At 46.5% G+C, this 17,654-nt stretch overlaps 1 protein-coding gene across 3 annotated transcripts in view; it reads left to right on the forward strand.

The window, feature by feature from the left end:
* Positions 1 to 17,654, forward strand: part of JUP (junction plakoglobin) — a 58,375-nt gene that overhangs the window by 28,609 nt on the left and 12,112 nt on the right. Inside the window, exons 1-4 of one of the 3 annotated variants that reach the window (XM_033171103.1) lie at positions 9,113 to 9,134; positions 11,532 to 11,761; positions 14,679 to 14,932; positions 15,646 to 15,884. In XM_033171103.1, coding sequence (XP_033026994.1) covers positions 11,539 to 11,761; positions 14,679 to 14,932; positions 15,646 to 15,884 — 716 coding nt within the window. In that variant the 5' untranslated portion in view covers positions 9,113 to 9,134; positions 11,532 to 11,538. Of the gene's footprint in view, positions 1 to 9,112; positions 9,135 to 11,531; positions 11,762 to 14,678; positions 14,933 to 15,645; positions 15,885 to 17,654 lie in introns of those variants that run through there. The other 2 variants (XM_033171101.1, XM_033171102.1) reach the window with 2 other exon arrangements.

A 17,654-nucleotide genomic window follows, 5' to 3' on the forward strand; every position in this document is an offset into this window, starting at 1 on the left:
CTCGCACGGTGCCGCCTCTACGCTGCTTTTGTTTGGCCAGCTTGAAATGGCTACCTCGTTCTAGAGAGAGAACAATAGGCCGCTCACAGTCCACCATCACATGTTGTTATGTTGCAGTGCCTGAAAAGAGAGCAAGGAAGCCCTGTGGGGTTTTGGTTCTCCCCAGCAATTAGAAGGAATGTTTTGTTTGTGCAGGGCAATGGTGGCTAATTTCTACTCCCAGCTTCCACTTTCTATCCCCTTCTCTTCTTTAGCTGTTTTGAGCTGGCTGGCTTAGGTGCAGCAATTCTTACCTGTGCGTTTTTCTACACAGCTCAGGGACACCAAACAGGTTTGTGTGTGAAGTAATTTAACCTCATGATGATCCTACTCTGCATCTTTCCTTCCTATTCTTGCCACCTTAGATTTTGAAACTCTTGACATAGTAAAAGTCTCTCTGAGTGTCTGAGAGATTGACTTCACTTGTTCTGAATGTCTGTGATTTCATAAAATGTCACATACAGTGTTTCATACATATCCAATGTATGGTTTTTTAAAAACTGACTTGTCCCGAAGCAGCAGGCAAGGGCGAAGCTGCAGCACCACCACCACCACCACCATCACAACAACAACAACAACAACAACAACAACAACAAGTAGGAGGAGGAGGGGGTGCCTTTTTTGGTGCAAGAGCTTTTAAAAAATAAATGGGGACAAGGAATTTGCTGCGCAGATGTTCTCAGCAAGCTGCTTTTTCGTTTTCATGGAGCTACCAGGTTTACCCAGTGGGAGCAGTGCAAGGATCTCCTTCAGCCAGGTGGCAGTCTCTCTAAGCAAGGAGCCTCTTTCCTTTGCTTGGCAGTAGCTGCTGCTAACAGCTGGTCCCACACTGCATATGTAGCTAGGATAAGCTGTGCATGAGTGTGGGCGTCGGGTGTGGGAAAAGTTGACCCTTTCAGGGAGCTTTGGCATATATCATCTGCTTTTATAATGTGTGCATGCTCTAGCTTATTTACCAGCTTTTGCATGGGGTGGCCGGAAATCTCTCCCCAGAGATCTAGTTCCCCGTGGAATTGGACAGACACACTTGATTGCATGTTGTATGCTGATACGCATGGTTTTGTGGCTAAGGCTGACCTTAGCAAACCAGAGGCGACTAACTTGCCCCCCTCCAGATGTTACTGGACCCCAGCACCCATCTGCCCCAGCCAGCATGGCCAGTGGTCAGAGATGATGCAAGCTGTAGTCTAATGGCACCCAGAGGGCCACAGGTTCCCAACCTGTGCCTTTAAAGAATTTGGAACTTTAGGAAATCAAAAGTAAATGTTTAGAATTTCTAAAATCATCAGTACTGGGTTTCTAGATGGCATCCCTGTGCAGGGAGAGAAGGGTTTAAATCGAGCCATTTCTCAGCAGTGGGGCTGGGCCTGATCTTTTGATGAATCCATAGTCTGGTTAGTGCCGGAGTTCTCCTAGCTGGCTTGACAATCTGCGGGAGGTACTCCTTGAGGTATTTGCCTGGAAGGAACAGACTATTGTTGCCTTTCAGTTAAGTTGTCTCTTCTAGGTCTGGATTTCTGATTCAACTGCCCTTGCTGGAGACAAGGGGGAGGAGGGAGGAAGCTGGAATGTGTTTTACAGAATAGGATAAAACTCTTGAGTTCAGCTGTCTCAGCATGTCCATAAAAGGAAGCTCCCTGGTTTAGTCAGCCATGGGAGTTTCTTCCCTTTCTTTCTTTCTTTCTTTCTTTCTTTCTTTCTTTCTTTCTTTCTCCCCCTCCCTCCCTTCTCACCCACCAATCCCAATCACAGACCTGATTAATCTGAGCTCCCCCATTGGAATATGTAGAACCAGGAAGAACTGTAATTTCCCCAGGTGATTCTGAAACCAGCTTCCTGAATAAAGGAGTTGGGCCATATCTTACAGCTCAGCCTGGAATGAGGAACGAAAGTCAACAAGCCTGTCTGTCTTCCTCTTCCCGAGAGGACCCAATCTGTTGCCCTCCAGACGTTGCTGGACTACAACTCCCATCACCCCTGACTCTCGACCATGCTGGCTGGGGCTGATGGGAGTTGTATTACAATAGCACCTGGAGAGTGCCACTTTGATAGCCCTGGTCCAGATACTTGGCCTTTGCTGTTCTCTATCTCTTCAAAAGTGCTTTACACCTTGGAGGGTGTAGCAAGCCTGCTGAGCCTCGTGTTGTAGTGCCACTAAGGCAAAATGGCCTTGGTGCAAACTTCACACATCTGAAGTTGATTAGGCAACCCGTGGCCTGCAAAAGTTTGGGGTCTGGCAGTAAAGTGGAAGATGAGCTGGGTTTTTAAATAGGTGAGAACTAAAGGCAAGGGGGCATACAAAGTACACGCCAGGACTGCTTCATCTAACTTGAATAGCTCAGTTGGTTGGGGTGTAGCGCTGATAACACCAAGGTTGCAGGTTCTAAGGGGACAGCTGCATATTCCTGCATTGCAGGGGGTTGGACTAGATGATCCTCAGGGTCCCTTCCAGCTCTGTGATCACCTCTCACCTAGGCAAATGTACATAAGGACATTCTGCTGGATCAGAACCGTGGTCCATCCTGTCTAGTGTTCTTCTATGATGGTCTTAAGCTTCTCTTCTGCAACCATTTTGGACTTGCTGTATCGCCATCGCCAAAAATATCCTTTAAATTTGATGAAGGAAAAGTGAGAGGTGGCTGTTTCCTTCCAACAACTAATAACAGCTATGGTTTCTTAAACTGTAAGCTGTTGCATACTCAAGACAAGGCATGATAATAACAGCAACCTTTCAGGCTGCCTGTGTGCCACAAATAGTCAGTCCAGATATATTTGTGGGTAGGCCAGCCAATAGTTTTTGAAGGTTAGTAACTGTGGATTAATTGCAAAACCACCCAGCACTGTCTCATTCAAGTACATCACAGAAGTGCCTGTTTGCAATACTGTACTTAAAATGTAATCATCCTAATGAATCGCTAAAGCGTAGATGACTTTTTCGAAAAATAATACAGATAAATACACTTGGGAATTGTATTAGGGCTTCAAAGGTATTTTTGGGGCGGATCCGAAAATGGGCTGTCTCATGCTGTTCTCTTCTTCAAGTCCTTTACAGTGTCGCTTGCTCTGTGTTGTCGACTCTTGTTGCGTTCTTGTTTGTGTTTTGCACGCCAGGCAAAGGTGGATGTTAAAAATAGCCGTGCTGTACTTAAACTCCCATTTTGAAGGGCTGGAAACATTAGAAATGAATTTGTTTTTTATATACAGATGGTAAGCATCTGAAGCTCTGGGAAATGAAAAATTTAAAATTCAGCCATGAGCTCTCTAAACTGAAGAGCGAATTGTTTGTTAAGCTAAACCTTGCCCCCCCCCCCCCCATGCTAGGATATGTGCTTGAAACCTGTCCTTGAAACCTTTGGGTATGTAATGCCTGTAAGTCAACTGATGTAAGGCAGCATTTCTTCTCGGAGTTTAGCATTACTTTACCCCCCCCCCCCTTCTTCTTTTTTTTTACTTTTGGAAACTGCTGATGCCGTTTGAAAATGGCTCGGGAGCTCAAAGCGCTATCCTGCAACATGGCTGAGTTTTGCTCGGTGCACACAGCTTTGAGATAGCGAAACACCCGGAAGGAATGGATTCTGCATATCTTGCCAAGGGCTCATTCTTTATGGGGCACATCCAGTTGGTTAACTAGCTGCCATATGGCTCCCGTACCAGATGAAGGAGAGGATTTACCTGCGGGAAGAACATAACTCTTTACGGTTTTAAAAACTAATTGCATCAACTGCAGAGCTAGGTACAGAGTGTCAGGTTTGGCTCTCATATTGGGTGTGTGTGTGTATGATTGTTGCTGCTGCCGCCACTGTGCTAAACTGTGTGGGAACAGCTTCACTATGGGGTGTGGTGATTTCAATCATGTCAGCACAACTACCTGAAAATGAGTGGCTCTGCTGACTTGGTTAAAACTGCCCTACCCCCACAGCAGAGCCAGTTAATACATGTGCTGAGGCCTGTGCACAGCTCCCTGTGTGGTTCTCCCACCCACCACCTTCATTACAGCTGCAGCAATTAACACCAAAAAGAGAACCTGCAAATCCGAAATTTGGAGGTGGATTTGGGTAGCTCTAAGAGAATGAGACAAATCCATGGAGGATAAGGCTACTAGCCACAGTACTGCTTGGTTCTACCTTGGAAGCAGCAGCACTTACTGGAAATTGTAGCAGAGGGCGCTGTTGTGCTCAAACCCTCCTTTTGGGCTTCCCATAGACATCTGGTTGGGCACTGTGAGAACAGGATGCTGGTCTAGATGGGCTGTTGGCTGATCCAGCAGGCTCTTACGTTTTTGCAACTCTGTGTGTATAAAATATATGTGTACATACGAATAGGTATACACACACGCCATACATCCCTTTTGGTGAAAGGCTGTGTGCATACATGTCATAGGTGCCAACTCTATGGGGTGAACTCCCCCCAAAATATGTGGGAATGGGACTGAGCCCCCACAATCTTGAGGGCTGGGCCTTGCTGGGTCTCCCTATGACAAGCCCCCCCCCCCAATGTTGCGTGCAGCTTGGCGCCTCTGATACATGTGGTTAGTCCGATGCACAGATGCACTTTTTGCATTGATGTTTGTTTTATGGAATACACATTTATTAATGAATTATTGTAACGCTGAGTTTTATTTATTTTCATTAAGAGTGGGTTAAAAAAATTTAAAAATTGGAAAATATCATGACTACAACTGCACACGTGTCTGTCCATGTAGATTAGTTGTACAGTCATAACTCGGGTTACGGTCGCTTCAGGTTGTGCGCTGTGCCAAACCCGGAAGTAATGGAACAGGTTACTTCCGGGTTTTGGTGCTCATGTTCATGCATGCGCAGAAGCGCGTCACGCGCGGGCACAGGCACAGCAGCACGAGTTGCGAACGCACCTCCCGCACGGATCGCGTTTGCGACCCGAGCATCCACTGTAATTGTCAAACCTTGTACCCCTTTTGGAAGCATTTTCGATATAGGAAAGCAAATAATGCTTGAAGTGGCCTGGAAGTGAGTGGCTCAAGGGCATCTAGCAAACTTCACAGCCAAGAAGCTATTTGGACCCAGGTGGATATTTCCATCTTAGCCCAGTTCATTATATATTGAATTGCAGTGACCTGCTTGGACGCTGGCAAAGGGAGTGCCAGGTTGAGAAGCTCGTTTCCCCCAGGAATATGTTCTCCACTTTTCCTCATCTCTCTGCACCTGGAGGGAGGAACCTGCCTGACTGGCTTTCCTGGAGAAGGAGGTGGCAGCTCACTGTCATTCCTAATGTGGGTGTGGTAGCTGTTCTCCTTAACTTTCTGTTTGAAGGGAGGCACCTTCGCTAACCACAGACGTAGCATAAAGCTACCTTTTGCTGGTGTGCAATCCAGTTGCCTCAATACAAGAGTTTTACCTTGTTCTATCAATGTTCTCAGTAAGTATTGGCTATGTTTTATTCCCAGCCAGTTTGATGATGCACATACTTAAGAATGCAGTTATGTTTAGCAGCCACAAAAAGTTACATTTCTGTGAGATCCGCCCCCCATCTGAATTCTCAGCATTGCTGCAGAACTGTGATCCCCATGTTTCTTTGGGAGAAGTAGTGACAGTTAAGGACAGCTGAGATTTATGACATACGTGTTCCTGTCTTGTCTGTGGTGCTGTCAGTTACTAGAATTGTTTTTTTACTTAAGGCCGCAATCGGCAGAATCAAGTGTTAAAGCAGACTTAAATCATTGCAGACAGGGAGTGGGATTGTTTGCCTGAACTCTCCCGCCCACAGGAACCAGACTGAACAAAAAATAAGTGGGGGAGAGCATGCTAATTTTCAACCTGCGAAGTGTATTTGCGGGGAGAATGTTCAGATATGTGAACTTTGCTTCCCCAGATAGTGAGGTTGCCTAGATCAGCTTGACCGCACAATCCTGCTAATTGCATCTTTTGACTCCTAGGCTGCGTACTCGCCATACATTTTAAAGCACATTACTTCCCCTCCTCCAAAGGATCCTGGGAACTGTGCTTTGTTAAGGGTGCTGGGAATTGTAGCTGGGGGGGGGGTAAACTGCAACTCCCAGGATTCTTTGTGGGAAGAAAAGTGCTTTAAATGTATGCTGTGTATGCAGCCTTAGACCAGGCTTCCTCAACCTCAGCCTTCCAGATGTTTTGAGACTACAATTCCCAGCATCCCTGACCACTGGTCCTGCTAGCTTGGGATCATGGGAGTTGTAGGCCAAAAACATCTGGAGGGCCCAAGGTTGAGGAAGCCTGCCTTAGACCCTTGTTCAAGCCTCTGTCAGATAGCCATTGCGTGAGGCAAGTCAGTCCTTCTTACAAAATGTCTGTTGATCGTGGTGGCTTTTCCTGTCTGTATTGCAGCATTATTGTGAGGACTGAATGAGAAACGATGCCTTATGAGGAACGGCTTAGGGAGCTGGGTATGTTTAGCCTGGAGAAGAGAAGGTTAAGGGGTGATATGATAGCCATGTTCAAATATATCAAAGGATGTCATATAGAGGAGGGTGAAATGTTGTTTTCTGCTGCTCCAGAGAAGCGGACACGGGGCAATGGATTCAAAGTACAAGAAAGAAGATTCCACCTAAACATTAGGAAGAACTTCCTGACAGTAAGAGCTGTCCGACAGTGGAATTTGCTGCCAAGGAGTGTGGTGGAGTCTCCTTCTTTGGAGGTCTTTAAGCGGAGGCTTGACAGCCATCTGTCAGGAATGCTTTGATGGTGTTTCCTGCTTGGCAGGGGGTTGGACTGGATGGCCCTTGTGGTCTCTTCCAACTCTATGATTCTATGATTCTAAGATACATGCATGTATTGTGCACAGAGCTCCTTGGAGGAGGGCCAGCATTACAGATGTGGGGATGATAATTATGGATAGTGTGTTGGTTGCAACTCTGGGTAGGATTGGCAAGATATGGCAACTTCCACCCTGTGATGGAGCTGGAAGTTAAGTAAATAAATATCTTTAAGGTCTTAGTGTCGTGGTCTACTAAAATAGTGGCTCCTTTTATTTTTTTATTTTTTATCCAGTTTTTCTCACACGATAGTCTCCCTCGGATATTCATCTACAGAAAGCTGTTTCTCAGGCGCTCAGCATATAGTAGTGATTAACCTAGCATAGCAGCTGCTATTTAGGTCTCAAGCTTCCTAGCAGTTTTTGCCACAGGCAGCCAGTCAAGGGTTTGTGAGCATGGCTTACGTGTGCTGCCCCGAAATTTGACAGTGGGTGGGCAGGCAGGGGGAGGCACATCTGCAGTTTGACTGCATCGGGGTTTTGCTCCATTTATTGCACTTCCAGGTGTTCAAATACGCGGGAGGTTTTTCTTTGCGGTGTGGCAGCTGTTGGAAATGAGTGACATGTACATAAATTAGTATTAGCTGGGCTGCAGGGTAGGAACAAGGAACAGTGCAAGGTGCTTCAGTCTCTCTCTGCCTGCTCACAGCCCCCCTTCTGGCTTGTGAAAGTTTGCCTGCACTCCTCAGGCCTTTCAAAATCAAGAGCGCCGGAAAGCTGTATTCTTAAGATATGGCATCATTTGTGAACTTGGCGCCCTCCAGATGTTCTGGGCTGCAATTCCCATCGTGCCCGTTCAGCACATCTGGAACACCTGGAGGGCACCAGGTTGGTGAGGCCTAGAGAGAGTTTTTATTTATTTTGCTAGGTTTTGCTGGCTTGAAGCAAAACAAACGTGCGATACATTACTACTGTGCAACGTGTTGGGAGAGGTGGTTGCCATTTTGGAGAGAGGTGATCTGATTTGTCATGGGCACTTTTTGGCTAGTGCCTGCTGAGCAGCAGCAGCAGCAGCTTTTCTGCCCCTGGAAACCACCCCCCCCCAAAAAAAAATTTCTTGGATCAGGCTGAATTCTGTGTTAGGGTCATAACATATGTAGACTGAAGATGGACCCTTCTTAAGGCAGCATGTAGCAAAAAAAAAAAAAAAAAGCCATGTCTGCTACAGTGTGCATTTCCCCCCCTTTACGAATGTGCTTACCCATATCCTCATACCCACGTGAAATTCATGCACAGGAGAATAAAGAAACATTGACTTACTACATGAAATGAAAGACAGAATATGTGGATGTTGCTTCAGGCAGCAGCATTATCACATTAGCAGGCAACAAACCTGAACAGCGCAAACACACCTTGAGTAAAAGAATTCCTAACTATCCCTGCTTTGCAGAGGCTTGGACTTGATGACCCTCAGTGTCCTTTCCAACTCTGTGATTCTGTGAGCGGTTGACACTGAAAAGGCTTTAGGTATGCTTTCCCCAAATATCGGCTGGCGAGTCTCGAGTGCGAGTCTCGTCCTCCGCCACCGCATTCAATTGTTTTCTAAAAGTATGCGCTCAACTCCTTTCATAAAAACCGTGCCCCGCCAGGTCAGTATAGAATGCATATCGTCTTCTCCTCTTTGGTTTGTTCTTACATGTTGTGTGGTCAGGAGAATGGCAGCCGCCCCCTCCCTTCACAGCAAGGTCCTCTCCTCCCCTCCCCTCCCACCCTGCACTAGAGGTCAGGTTGACTTTTGAACTGGCGCCTGCTGGGTTCTCCCACGCAGGCTGAAGATGCATGAGGATGCCTTGAACTGATTGGCTGCATGGGTCCTGCTACCTCCCCCCCCCCATGGCGAACGCCATCCAAGATATCAAACATCTGCTTGCCTTAAATTTGCATAGGGAAAGCACTGTGCCCAGCCTCACTCGTGATGACTCAGCTGCACATACCCACACGCCCCGGGCTTTGTGGAAACTTGAGTTGGTGATTTGTGCATGTACCTCCTTTCTCCTTCAGATGTGATGCATGTGTTGACTTGTATAGCGTTCATTCTCTTTCTCATACATACACACACTCCACTCACTCTACTTTTATCTTGGTAATCATCCTTGACTGTCATCCTGGCATCAGAGCTTCCCTCCCACATTCCTATCCTGTAGAATTAGCATAGGGCTGCCTCAGAGGGCGAGGTTAGTATCTTCTTGGGGGGTTGGGGGTTGACTTAATAGGTATTTCTCTAGCATCACACCCTTTCCTAGGAAAGCAGGCGGGGTCTGGAGCAGGCTTCCAACCAGCCCTGTTTCCAGACTTCCAGGGCAAGCTTCTTGGGAGAGGCAGATACTATCTCGGTGAGTGGTGTGTTTATGCTTTTCGCTTCCCCTCTTTCCAGTGCCCCCCCCCACGAGGCAGAGGTACATTCCACCGTGTATGCTTATTTTTAGGCTTTTGGCGGGGCTGGGCTAGAGATGAGTTCCTTTCCAAAGTGCTATTTTTGTTGTGCTACCTTTCAAAGCCTTGTTCTTCTCTCGGGGTGCCTTGGGGTTTCTCTGCTTTCATAAAAGAGCCACATTTAAAGGTTTCCCCAAGCGTGCATAGAAGCGGCTCCATCTCCTGCCTGGACTGGTTTATGCTCGGTTCTTCAAACCCTGCTGCCTTCTCTCTTTCCTCCCTTTTCTGCATACTGTACAGGCCAGAAAGTAGCAGAATCTCTTGAGTTCCCTTACCAAAATTGGCATTCCTGGCTGCAGACTCCTCCACATTACGTCTCCGCGTGAGCCTCAAAGTGTACAGTTGTGAGGATTTGCCATATAGGAACGGCCTTCTGCATGGCATCTTCCCACCCTCCTTTAAAATATATATAATTTCCAGGAGAACTTCACTCTGAAAGGAGGGAGTGGCAGGAGGCTTAAGTGAAAGGGTTTTACAGGCGGAAAGAATGAAGATCTAGCCATTTTATTTACTGTCAAAAAGTTAAGGATGCAGGTTAAAACAATCCCATGGAGTAAAGTAGACATGTTGTTGTTTTATGCTACGTGGCATAGTTGAAAGCAAGATGGGGGCAATAATAAAAAAGGCACAGACCCCTGCTTTGAGGAGAATACAAGTCTAAAATGAGATGGAGGCAGTGTTTATTCCAATGCAAAAACAATAAGATTCAACAGTAGTATGCAATATGTATGTAAACTTTGAAAGTGCACATAAAGTCTTTTTAAAAAGTTTTCTGTTGCTGGAAATAGGTTTGTGTGTGGATGTTTCCCTGGATCCTTGTTGCATTAAAAATGTCAGAGCCCCTCCTGAGCCCAAATAAGTTTGACTATGGGCTTCTTATACAGTGGTACCCCGCTAGACGAAAATAATTCGTCCCGCGAAAATTTTCGTCTAGCGGGGTTTTCGTCTTGCGGAGCGGCAATGGGAGCCGCGCTCCGCAAAACGAAAAAAAAAAAAAGACGAAATTTTTTCGTCTTGCGAGGCAGCCCCATAGACTTTTTCGTCTAGCGGGGCTGCCTCCCGCTAGACGAATGCTTTCGTCTAGCGAGTTTTTCGTCTAGCGAGGCATTCGTCTAGTGGGGTACCACTGTACTTCAGTCAGTCTTTGGTGGTTTGTTTTGCAATCAGTTGATATAGTCCTTACATGGAGCGTTTAAGTCACATCGAACACACATTTAAACCATATAACTTCCCCCAAAGAATTGTGGGAACTATAGTTTCCCCCTCACAGAGCTACAGTTCTCAGCATCCTTAAACTACAGTTCCCATAAGTCTTTGGAGGAAGTCATGTGCTTTAAATGTGTGTTGTATGTTTTTCAAAAGTATGGTGTGTATCTGCATGGGGATTCTGCTGATTGTGTCCCTTAAAGGACTGTGCTGGAGTTGGCATTTGGTGCCCGTGAAAGATCTTCCTGTGATGATTTGTGAGGCTTACCTGCATATGCAAATCAAGATTTCATGATGTCACACCCTGTGTGAGTCTGTACCCTAAACTGTGTTCCCTTGACCCCCTAGACCCTAAAATTCAGCATGTACAAGAGCTCTTCATAAGGCTCCTCCTTCCTTCAGATATTGACTTGTGGAACACTCTGCCACAAGGAATAGCAACCATGTTATGGTGTACCGTATACAGTAGTTGAGCTCAAAAGAGTGAGAGGCAAAACTGTGAAAGATGGAAATTGGGCCACATGGTCAGTTCAGAGAGGACTCCCATCAGGTAAAGGTCTACAGTTAGAAGACAGCAGAGCATTTTGCAATTTGTGTCTGCTGTTGCTTTGTGACACATGGTGTAAACACAGCTTGTGTCATCTTGTATTTGGTGAGCAGGATTGTGTTGCCTCTACAAAGCTTGTACATTTGCTCAGAAAGTGCAAAAGCTGTGGGAACGTGTTGTAGATGTTTGTCCTGGTGTTTATATGCAGAATATCTAGAGCAGCGCGTATATTAAGGCTAAGGAACTGCTACATTCTGAAGGCTATCATGAGTTCCAGAAGTTATCCTTGTTCTAATTAAAAAAAAAAAGTTGGAATTCATTGGATGTGGTGGACAAAAGTATTTTTGGTGGGTTGGGGCTGTGTGACATCACTTCTTGTATGGGGAATTCCGAATCTAAATGTGGAGGTCATACTCTGCTAGTTGGGTGCAGTGGGAAGAGGCTCCCAAGTTTGCCTTATTTTCCTGAACTTGATACAGGGGATTTTCAGCTGTTGGTGTGACTCATTAAGGCTGTGGTTTAACCCTGGTGGATCTTCTTGCAGAGCAGCCATGGAGGTGGTGAACATGATGGAGCAACCCATCAAGGTGACGGAATGGCAGCAGACATACACCTATGACTCAGGCATCCATTCCGGGATGAACACCCAGGTGCCATCGGTGAGCAGCAAGTGTTTGGTGGACGACGACGACCTGTATGGCAAGCAGTACACAATTAAGAAGACCACCACTTACAGCCAGGCTGGAGCTGGGCAAGCCCAAGCCCAGGCACAAGGTGAAACTTTACTTATATGCTTATTATGTGAATCCTATATGATGGGAGTCAATCGAGTTTCTGTTGAGTCAATCTATGGTTTCTGTCGGATAATAAAAGGAAGTCTCACATCTGGGTACTGACTCAGACCGGCTTAGCTTGAGCAAGGTTGCTGCAGTGGCAGACATTTCAGTGGTGCTTTGTGCAACACTCAAATTTGGCGCCCCCACCTCTCACGTTCTGTTCTGAATCGTTGCTGTGGTTCCCCCCAGCAGCCAGTGTTAGAAGCTGGGATAGGAAAGCTAGGAGCCAAATGGCTCCTGGGACCTGGGTTATAGGGCGCCAAAACATAATGTCTAGTCGAAATTGGGGGGGGGGGGTTGTCAACACTTTTTATTTCTTATTTTGATAAGCATGAACTAATACACAATTCACATAAGAGACACATTGTTAATATCACATTTTTAGCAGAAATTGTGAATAGATGTTTAATTTGGTGTTTAATGTTTAATTTACAATAAAAATATTGGTACCAAACTTCAGTTTTTGAAACACTCTGCCCTTCATTGTAAAACATATTTTCTATCCTTAACATATGAATGAATGGTCTTTATTACGGTCAGAGACCAGAAAATCAATAAAACAATTCGTTTCATAAATAGCATCTATATACTAAAATCACATTTAAATTTTATACTCAGCACATTTAGACTTTAAAAATTGGTGAGGTATCTCAAAAATCTGTCACTTTAAAATTGTTCCTAGGGGAATTAAGTGGACTCTTTATCTGTAGTATTTGCTGACGTCACGGTATGTCTTAATCTTGACGCGATGTAACAGAATTTAGCTACACTCCTAGTGATCTCTGGATTAGAGTCCACTAGTAAGTATCTGATGTATGTTTCAGTTGAACGACCTGGTATCCTTAACATATTCTTCGAGGCTTCAAAGCACATATATTTCAGTAATCCTTGTATGTCAGCCAGGCTCAAAAAGTGACTCCCAGATTTTTTGAGGTGCTCGCAAATGAAGAACCTTTAGGCGCAAAATGCACCTGGCGCCCTGCTAATTTTGAACCCTGCCTGCAGCGTGGAGCCCAGTGCGACTGCACTGGTCACCCTACCCTAAAACCACCTGTGGTTGCTGCACCATGAACCTTCAGGCCACGCCCTTGCCTGAGGTCATGTGATGAAGCAGCGTTGCATATTGCCTCTTCGCCCTGTTGGGTCTTCCCAGGAGGTTTACAAAGGCAAGCACGAAATATAATACTGAAGTCACCTCCATTGTAAAAGAGAGAGACACAGACGTATTTTACCAGGTGTTGTAGCGCCAGATTAAATCCCACCAGCACTGTATCCGAAAACTCTCCAGACTCTAATGTCATTTAAAAAAAAAACCAATTAAAGGGGGGGGGGGGTGGAATGGAAGCTAAACTTCCCAACCGCATAGGTAGGGAATCTGAAGAATGGGCACTGCAGCAGGAAAAAAAAAGCTCTGCTTTTGGTAACTGATAGCCTGGTTGCAGGAAAGCATAGGTGGTTTGGGTGATATGGAAGAAGGCATTCCATAAAGAAAGTAGGCTCCTCAGACTTGGACCTACCTTTTTCTACCATATATTTTGTATGGGTAGCAGTGCTGCTGTTGCTCTTTACTTCATGATGATGATTGTAATAAAAATTATTACTTGACATCAGTGGTTCCCAACACTAGTGTGCTCTAAGAGGCTAGGACTCTGGATGTGTAGGGCTTTAAAGGTTAAATCGGCACTCAGAAATTACTAACACGGACCCAAGAGACGCCTTGCACCAGCAGGACAGTATATCCAGACAGTTCTTACATTTTTGCAAGAATGCCGCTTCTGTGTGATTACTTCCCATGCTGTGATTAGTTCCCATGAGAGTGCATGTTAGCGGCTAGTTTAACCACGATCTTGTCACAGAAAGCAGAACATTTCAGTTCATCCCACATGAACTGGTAGCATCTGAATCTTGGGGTGTGACCTCACTGCTCATGTAGCATAAGAACTAGTCCTCAACCTTGTGAGCTGGGAAATCTGGATTCAAATCCAAATTCTGCCATAGTCCCATGGCGTGGGACAAGTAACATTGCCTCAGCTGTGGTTCTCCAACTATGAAATGGAAAGAGTGCCTCCCGGTAGGATGTTGTGAAGGTGGACTTGTACAAGGATGGAGAAGTCTATAGCTCAAGGGTGTTTCCACAGTAACCCAGAGAAGCTAATTCTTCTTTGTTCTTTTCACTTACTTCTCTACATGAGAACTGCAACTTGAAGTATGAACAAATGCATGTCTATCGAAAGTACCAAAGGGTATGCATTTTTGTAAAAAAAAATACATACTCTTGTGCAGGCTTCTTTGGGGAAATGTCCTTTTTTTGTGAAGAACGCATACTGCAAGTGACTGACATCACAGATTTTGCAAAACAAATTTGGTACCTGTGAAATTTTGCAGTGTGATTTCGGTAAAATGGAAGAGGATCAGGAAACGGGGAGAGCAAATTTTGTCCTGTCTTTTCACTGAGATAAATACAGAAGAGACTTGTAGGAGACTGCAGAGAGACAGTCACATCTGCAGGTAGTAGAGGCAGCAAACGGCTGTGATTCTCTGCGTAGCACAGCAATCCAGGTTGCTGCAATAATTTAGGCACGTCAACACCCCCCCCCAATCCCTGTGCATATTTTTCCAGTGCAAACCAGTCCCCATTTCCCACCTCCCTTTCATGTTTTTAATTAAGCAGCTTTGTGTTACAACTGCCTAATCGCACTGGCTAATTAACTCCTGCCTTATCTCTTGGCTCACATGTGACGACTCCTGCACCTCGCAGAGCTGAAGCAGTTTCATGAACCTCCCTGCGAGGCGGATGGAAATCCTGGTTGGGTTTTCCTCTGTGCTAATCCTGTCCCTCTCACCCAATTTTGCAGCGGATTTGGAGTCCCACCTTGCCATGACCCGTGCCCAGCGCGTCCGGGCTGCCATGTACCCGGAGACGGTAGAGGACCGCTCCCTTCTCATCACCACCCAAGTGGAAGGGCAGCAGACAAATGTTCAGCGACTGGCTGAGCCCTCCCAGATGCTCAAGTCTGCCATTGTGCATCTCATCAACTACCAGGATGATGCTGAGCTGGCCACCCGCGCCATCCCCGAACTCACCAAACTCTTGAATGATGAGGATCCGGTAAGGCTCTAGACCTCTGTCTTGTTGGAGTCGGTTTGCCTAGCAGAGTGGGTGGTCTGGAGTGTAGTTGGCATGTCAGTGATTCCGTACGTGAAATGGTGTATACTGTGCTTCCACTGAAATTCTGCAACTTCTCTGCACTTGAATCTTCAGTTTCAGTCTTCTTCAATTTACCACCCCACAAAAAAATTCCCAAGTGTGCCTAGCTCTTACAACTGCAAAGGTTTGGGCAATCTCTGGTGAAATCCTGGAAGCCCAAGAGGCTGATGAATAGCATTGTTAGCACGTAGAAGAACTTCAGGCCCCTTGACACCCCCACCCCCCATGACTCGCAGAAGCGGACTGGATCATGTAAAGAGATAAATCATTCTGATTTGTGTAACTAACACAGGGTGCAGAATTCAGCCAAACTTAGAGTTGAACGCTGGAGCTTTTAGGGCTGTCATCATCACCAGTGATGTGTAAAATGCAGCATAGAGAGGCGTGTCATTTTTAATGTAAATAAGTATATAGGGAATTTTTAATTTTGTCTACCGCATCCACCCCTTGGTGTTGATGTAGTACATCTTGTCTGGTCTTTGACCGCAATAAAGATTGATTGCAGCCCAATAGAACAGGGTGTTTGGCAGAACTCACTGCAGCTCCCTGTTTCATCCTTTCAGCTCACCTCTTACCTTCATTCCTCTTAAATTCATTGCCTCCATTCCTTCCAGGTCGTGGTCAGCAAAGCAGCCATGATTGTGAACCAGCTGTCTAAGAAGGAGGCCTCGCGCCGTGCTCTGATGCAGTCCCCTCAGATAGTCGCTGCCGTGGTCCGAACCATGCACAGCACGAGCGACCTAGATACAGCCCGCTGCACCACCAGCATCCTCCACAACCTGTCCCACCACCGCGAGGGCCTGCTGTCCATCTTTAAGTCCGGGGGCATCCCAGCTCTTGTGCGCATGCTCAGGTGAATCTGCGGCCCTTGGCACATCCCATGGATGCCTTTAAAATCATGGGAACGTAGGACGCTGCCCTATGCAGAGTCAGACCGTTGGTCCATCTGGCTCAGTGTTGTCTACACTTGGCTGGCAGCAGCTCTCTGGGCTTTATCCAGGGTTCTGTCCCAGTCGTACTTCTAGATGCCAAGGATCGAACGTGGGAGCTTCTGCATACAAATCAGATGCTCTGCTGTGAACTACAGCCCTTCCCCAACCCTACAGGGCTTCCTGAATTTCCAACACTCGGCAGAGCTTGACCTTCACTTCCCCCATTTTTGGAAGAGCTTTTTCCGAGAGTAAAGCTTGGAAATCCAAACAGTGTATAGGATGCCTGTCTGGGCTGCATTTGCACTAGGTATTCAGCTCAGGTTCTAGGTGGGTTGTGGTTGCAGAAGTTTAGGGTGGTATTCAACTAAGTTCATGTGCTAGCCCAACAGGATTTCTTTTCCCCCTGCACCACTCCCAGAGCTGCTCTGGTAGGTCGGGAGAAAGTACAGAACATATTTAGAAAGGCGTGGGTGTGGGGAGGAGAAATCCTTGGACTGATGGAGCATTGACCATAGCAATACCTTCAATCTTTGGTTTGTGCCAGGGCTCGGCCCTGAAACCTGTCATGTGCATGTACATAATCCTCTATATTACCAACGAGTAATTACAAGCACCTAGCAGTTCGAAAGCATGTCAAAGTGCAAGTAGATAAATAGGTACTGCTCCAGCAGGAAGGTAAACGGCATTTCCGTGCGCTGCTCTGGTTCGCCAGAAGCGGCTTAGTCATGCTGCCCACATGACCCGGAAGCTGTACGCTGGCTCCCTCGGCCTTTAACGCGAGATGAGCACCACAACCCCAGAGTCGTCCGCGACTGGACCTAATGGTCAGGGGTCCCTTTACCTTTACCTAATTACAAGCAACCCACCCATACCTGATATTACAGGGAAGGGCCATATTCACTTGATCCTTCTCCACCTCTTAACTTTACAAATAGCTGACCATGTCCCGGTGGCTGGTTAACCGTCTCCTGAGTTGTGCAAATAGAACTAAAGCGTACTAACTTCAGTCACCTCCAAATTCCCAGGCACACCTGAGCAGTATGCTGCCAGCCGCTCTCCCTTCTCTTATGCGCGTCCTGCTATTCCTTTGCTATGCAAGCCTTGCTAGGCACCTGAGCTGCCGTGGCAGCTTGCCAGGCGAACGTCCACACCCAGCTGGCATAAAATGGAGCTGATGAGCAGTTGCCTTAACATGGAGGCATCACCTTTGTTTCTCGAAGCACAAGCCTCGGCGTGCCGTAGCTGATCCTTGCTCGGCTTCCACTACTGCTTTTCCACAGTTTACAAGTCCCGCAACCACTGCACCCTCTTCGTACCTTGGCACCTTCTTTAATAGCCTCCCTGTGTGCCACAGTGGGACCGCCAGAGCACAAAGCCGCATCCTCCATGGCAGCCCCACAATTGAGTTGGCAGCAAAATGGTCCCATCATCTTGGTGTTGCTCAAGCACCCCGAGAAAGGAGAGGAGAAGCCAGGGAGCGGGGACATAACTTAAGTGGCTGGCAAGTGCATAGCTTGGTGGCAGAGCGTACGATCGCTAAGCCAGCGGGCTTTATTTTAAGTATGTGCAGTGAGTCCCACTGTTTTTCCACTGCAGTTCATGTATGAATCGTTGCCTGTCTTGTGTCTTGACCTCCTTTGGCGGTAGGCTGGAAATTCAGATAATAGAATTTTTTGTCTTCCAATGTTTCC

Source organism: Lacerta agilis, chromosome 14 (genome assembly GCF_009819535.1).
Source record: "Lacerta agilis isolate rLacAgi1 chromosome 14, rLacAgi1.pri, whole genome shotgun sequence".
NCBI lineage: Eukaryota > Metazoa > Chordata > Lepidosauria > Squamata > Lacertidae > Lacerta > Lacerta agilis.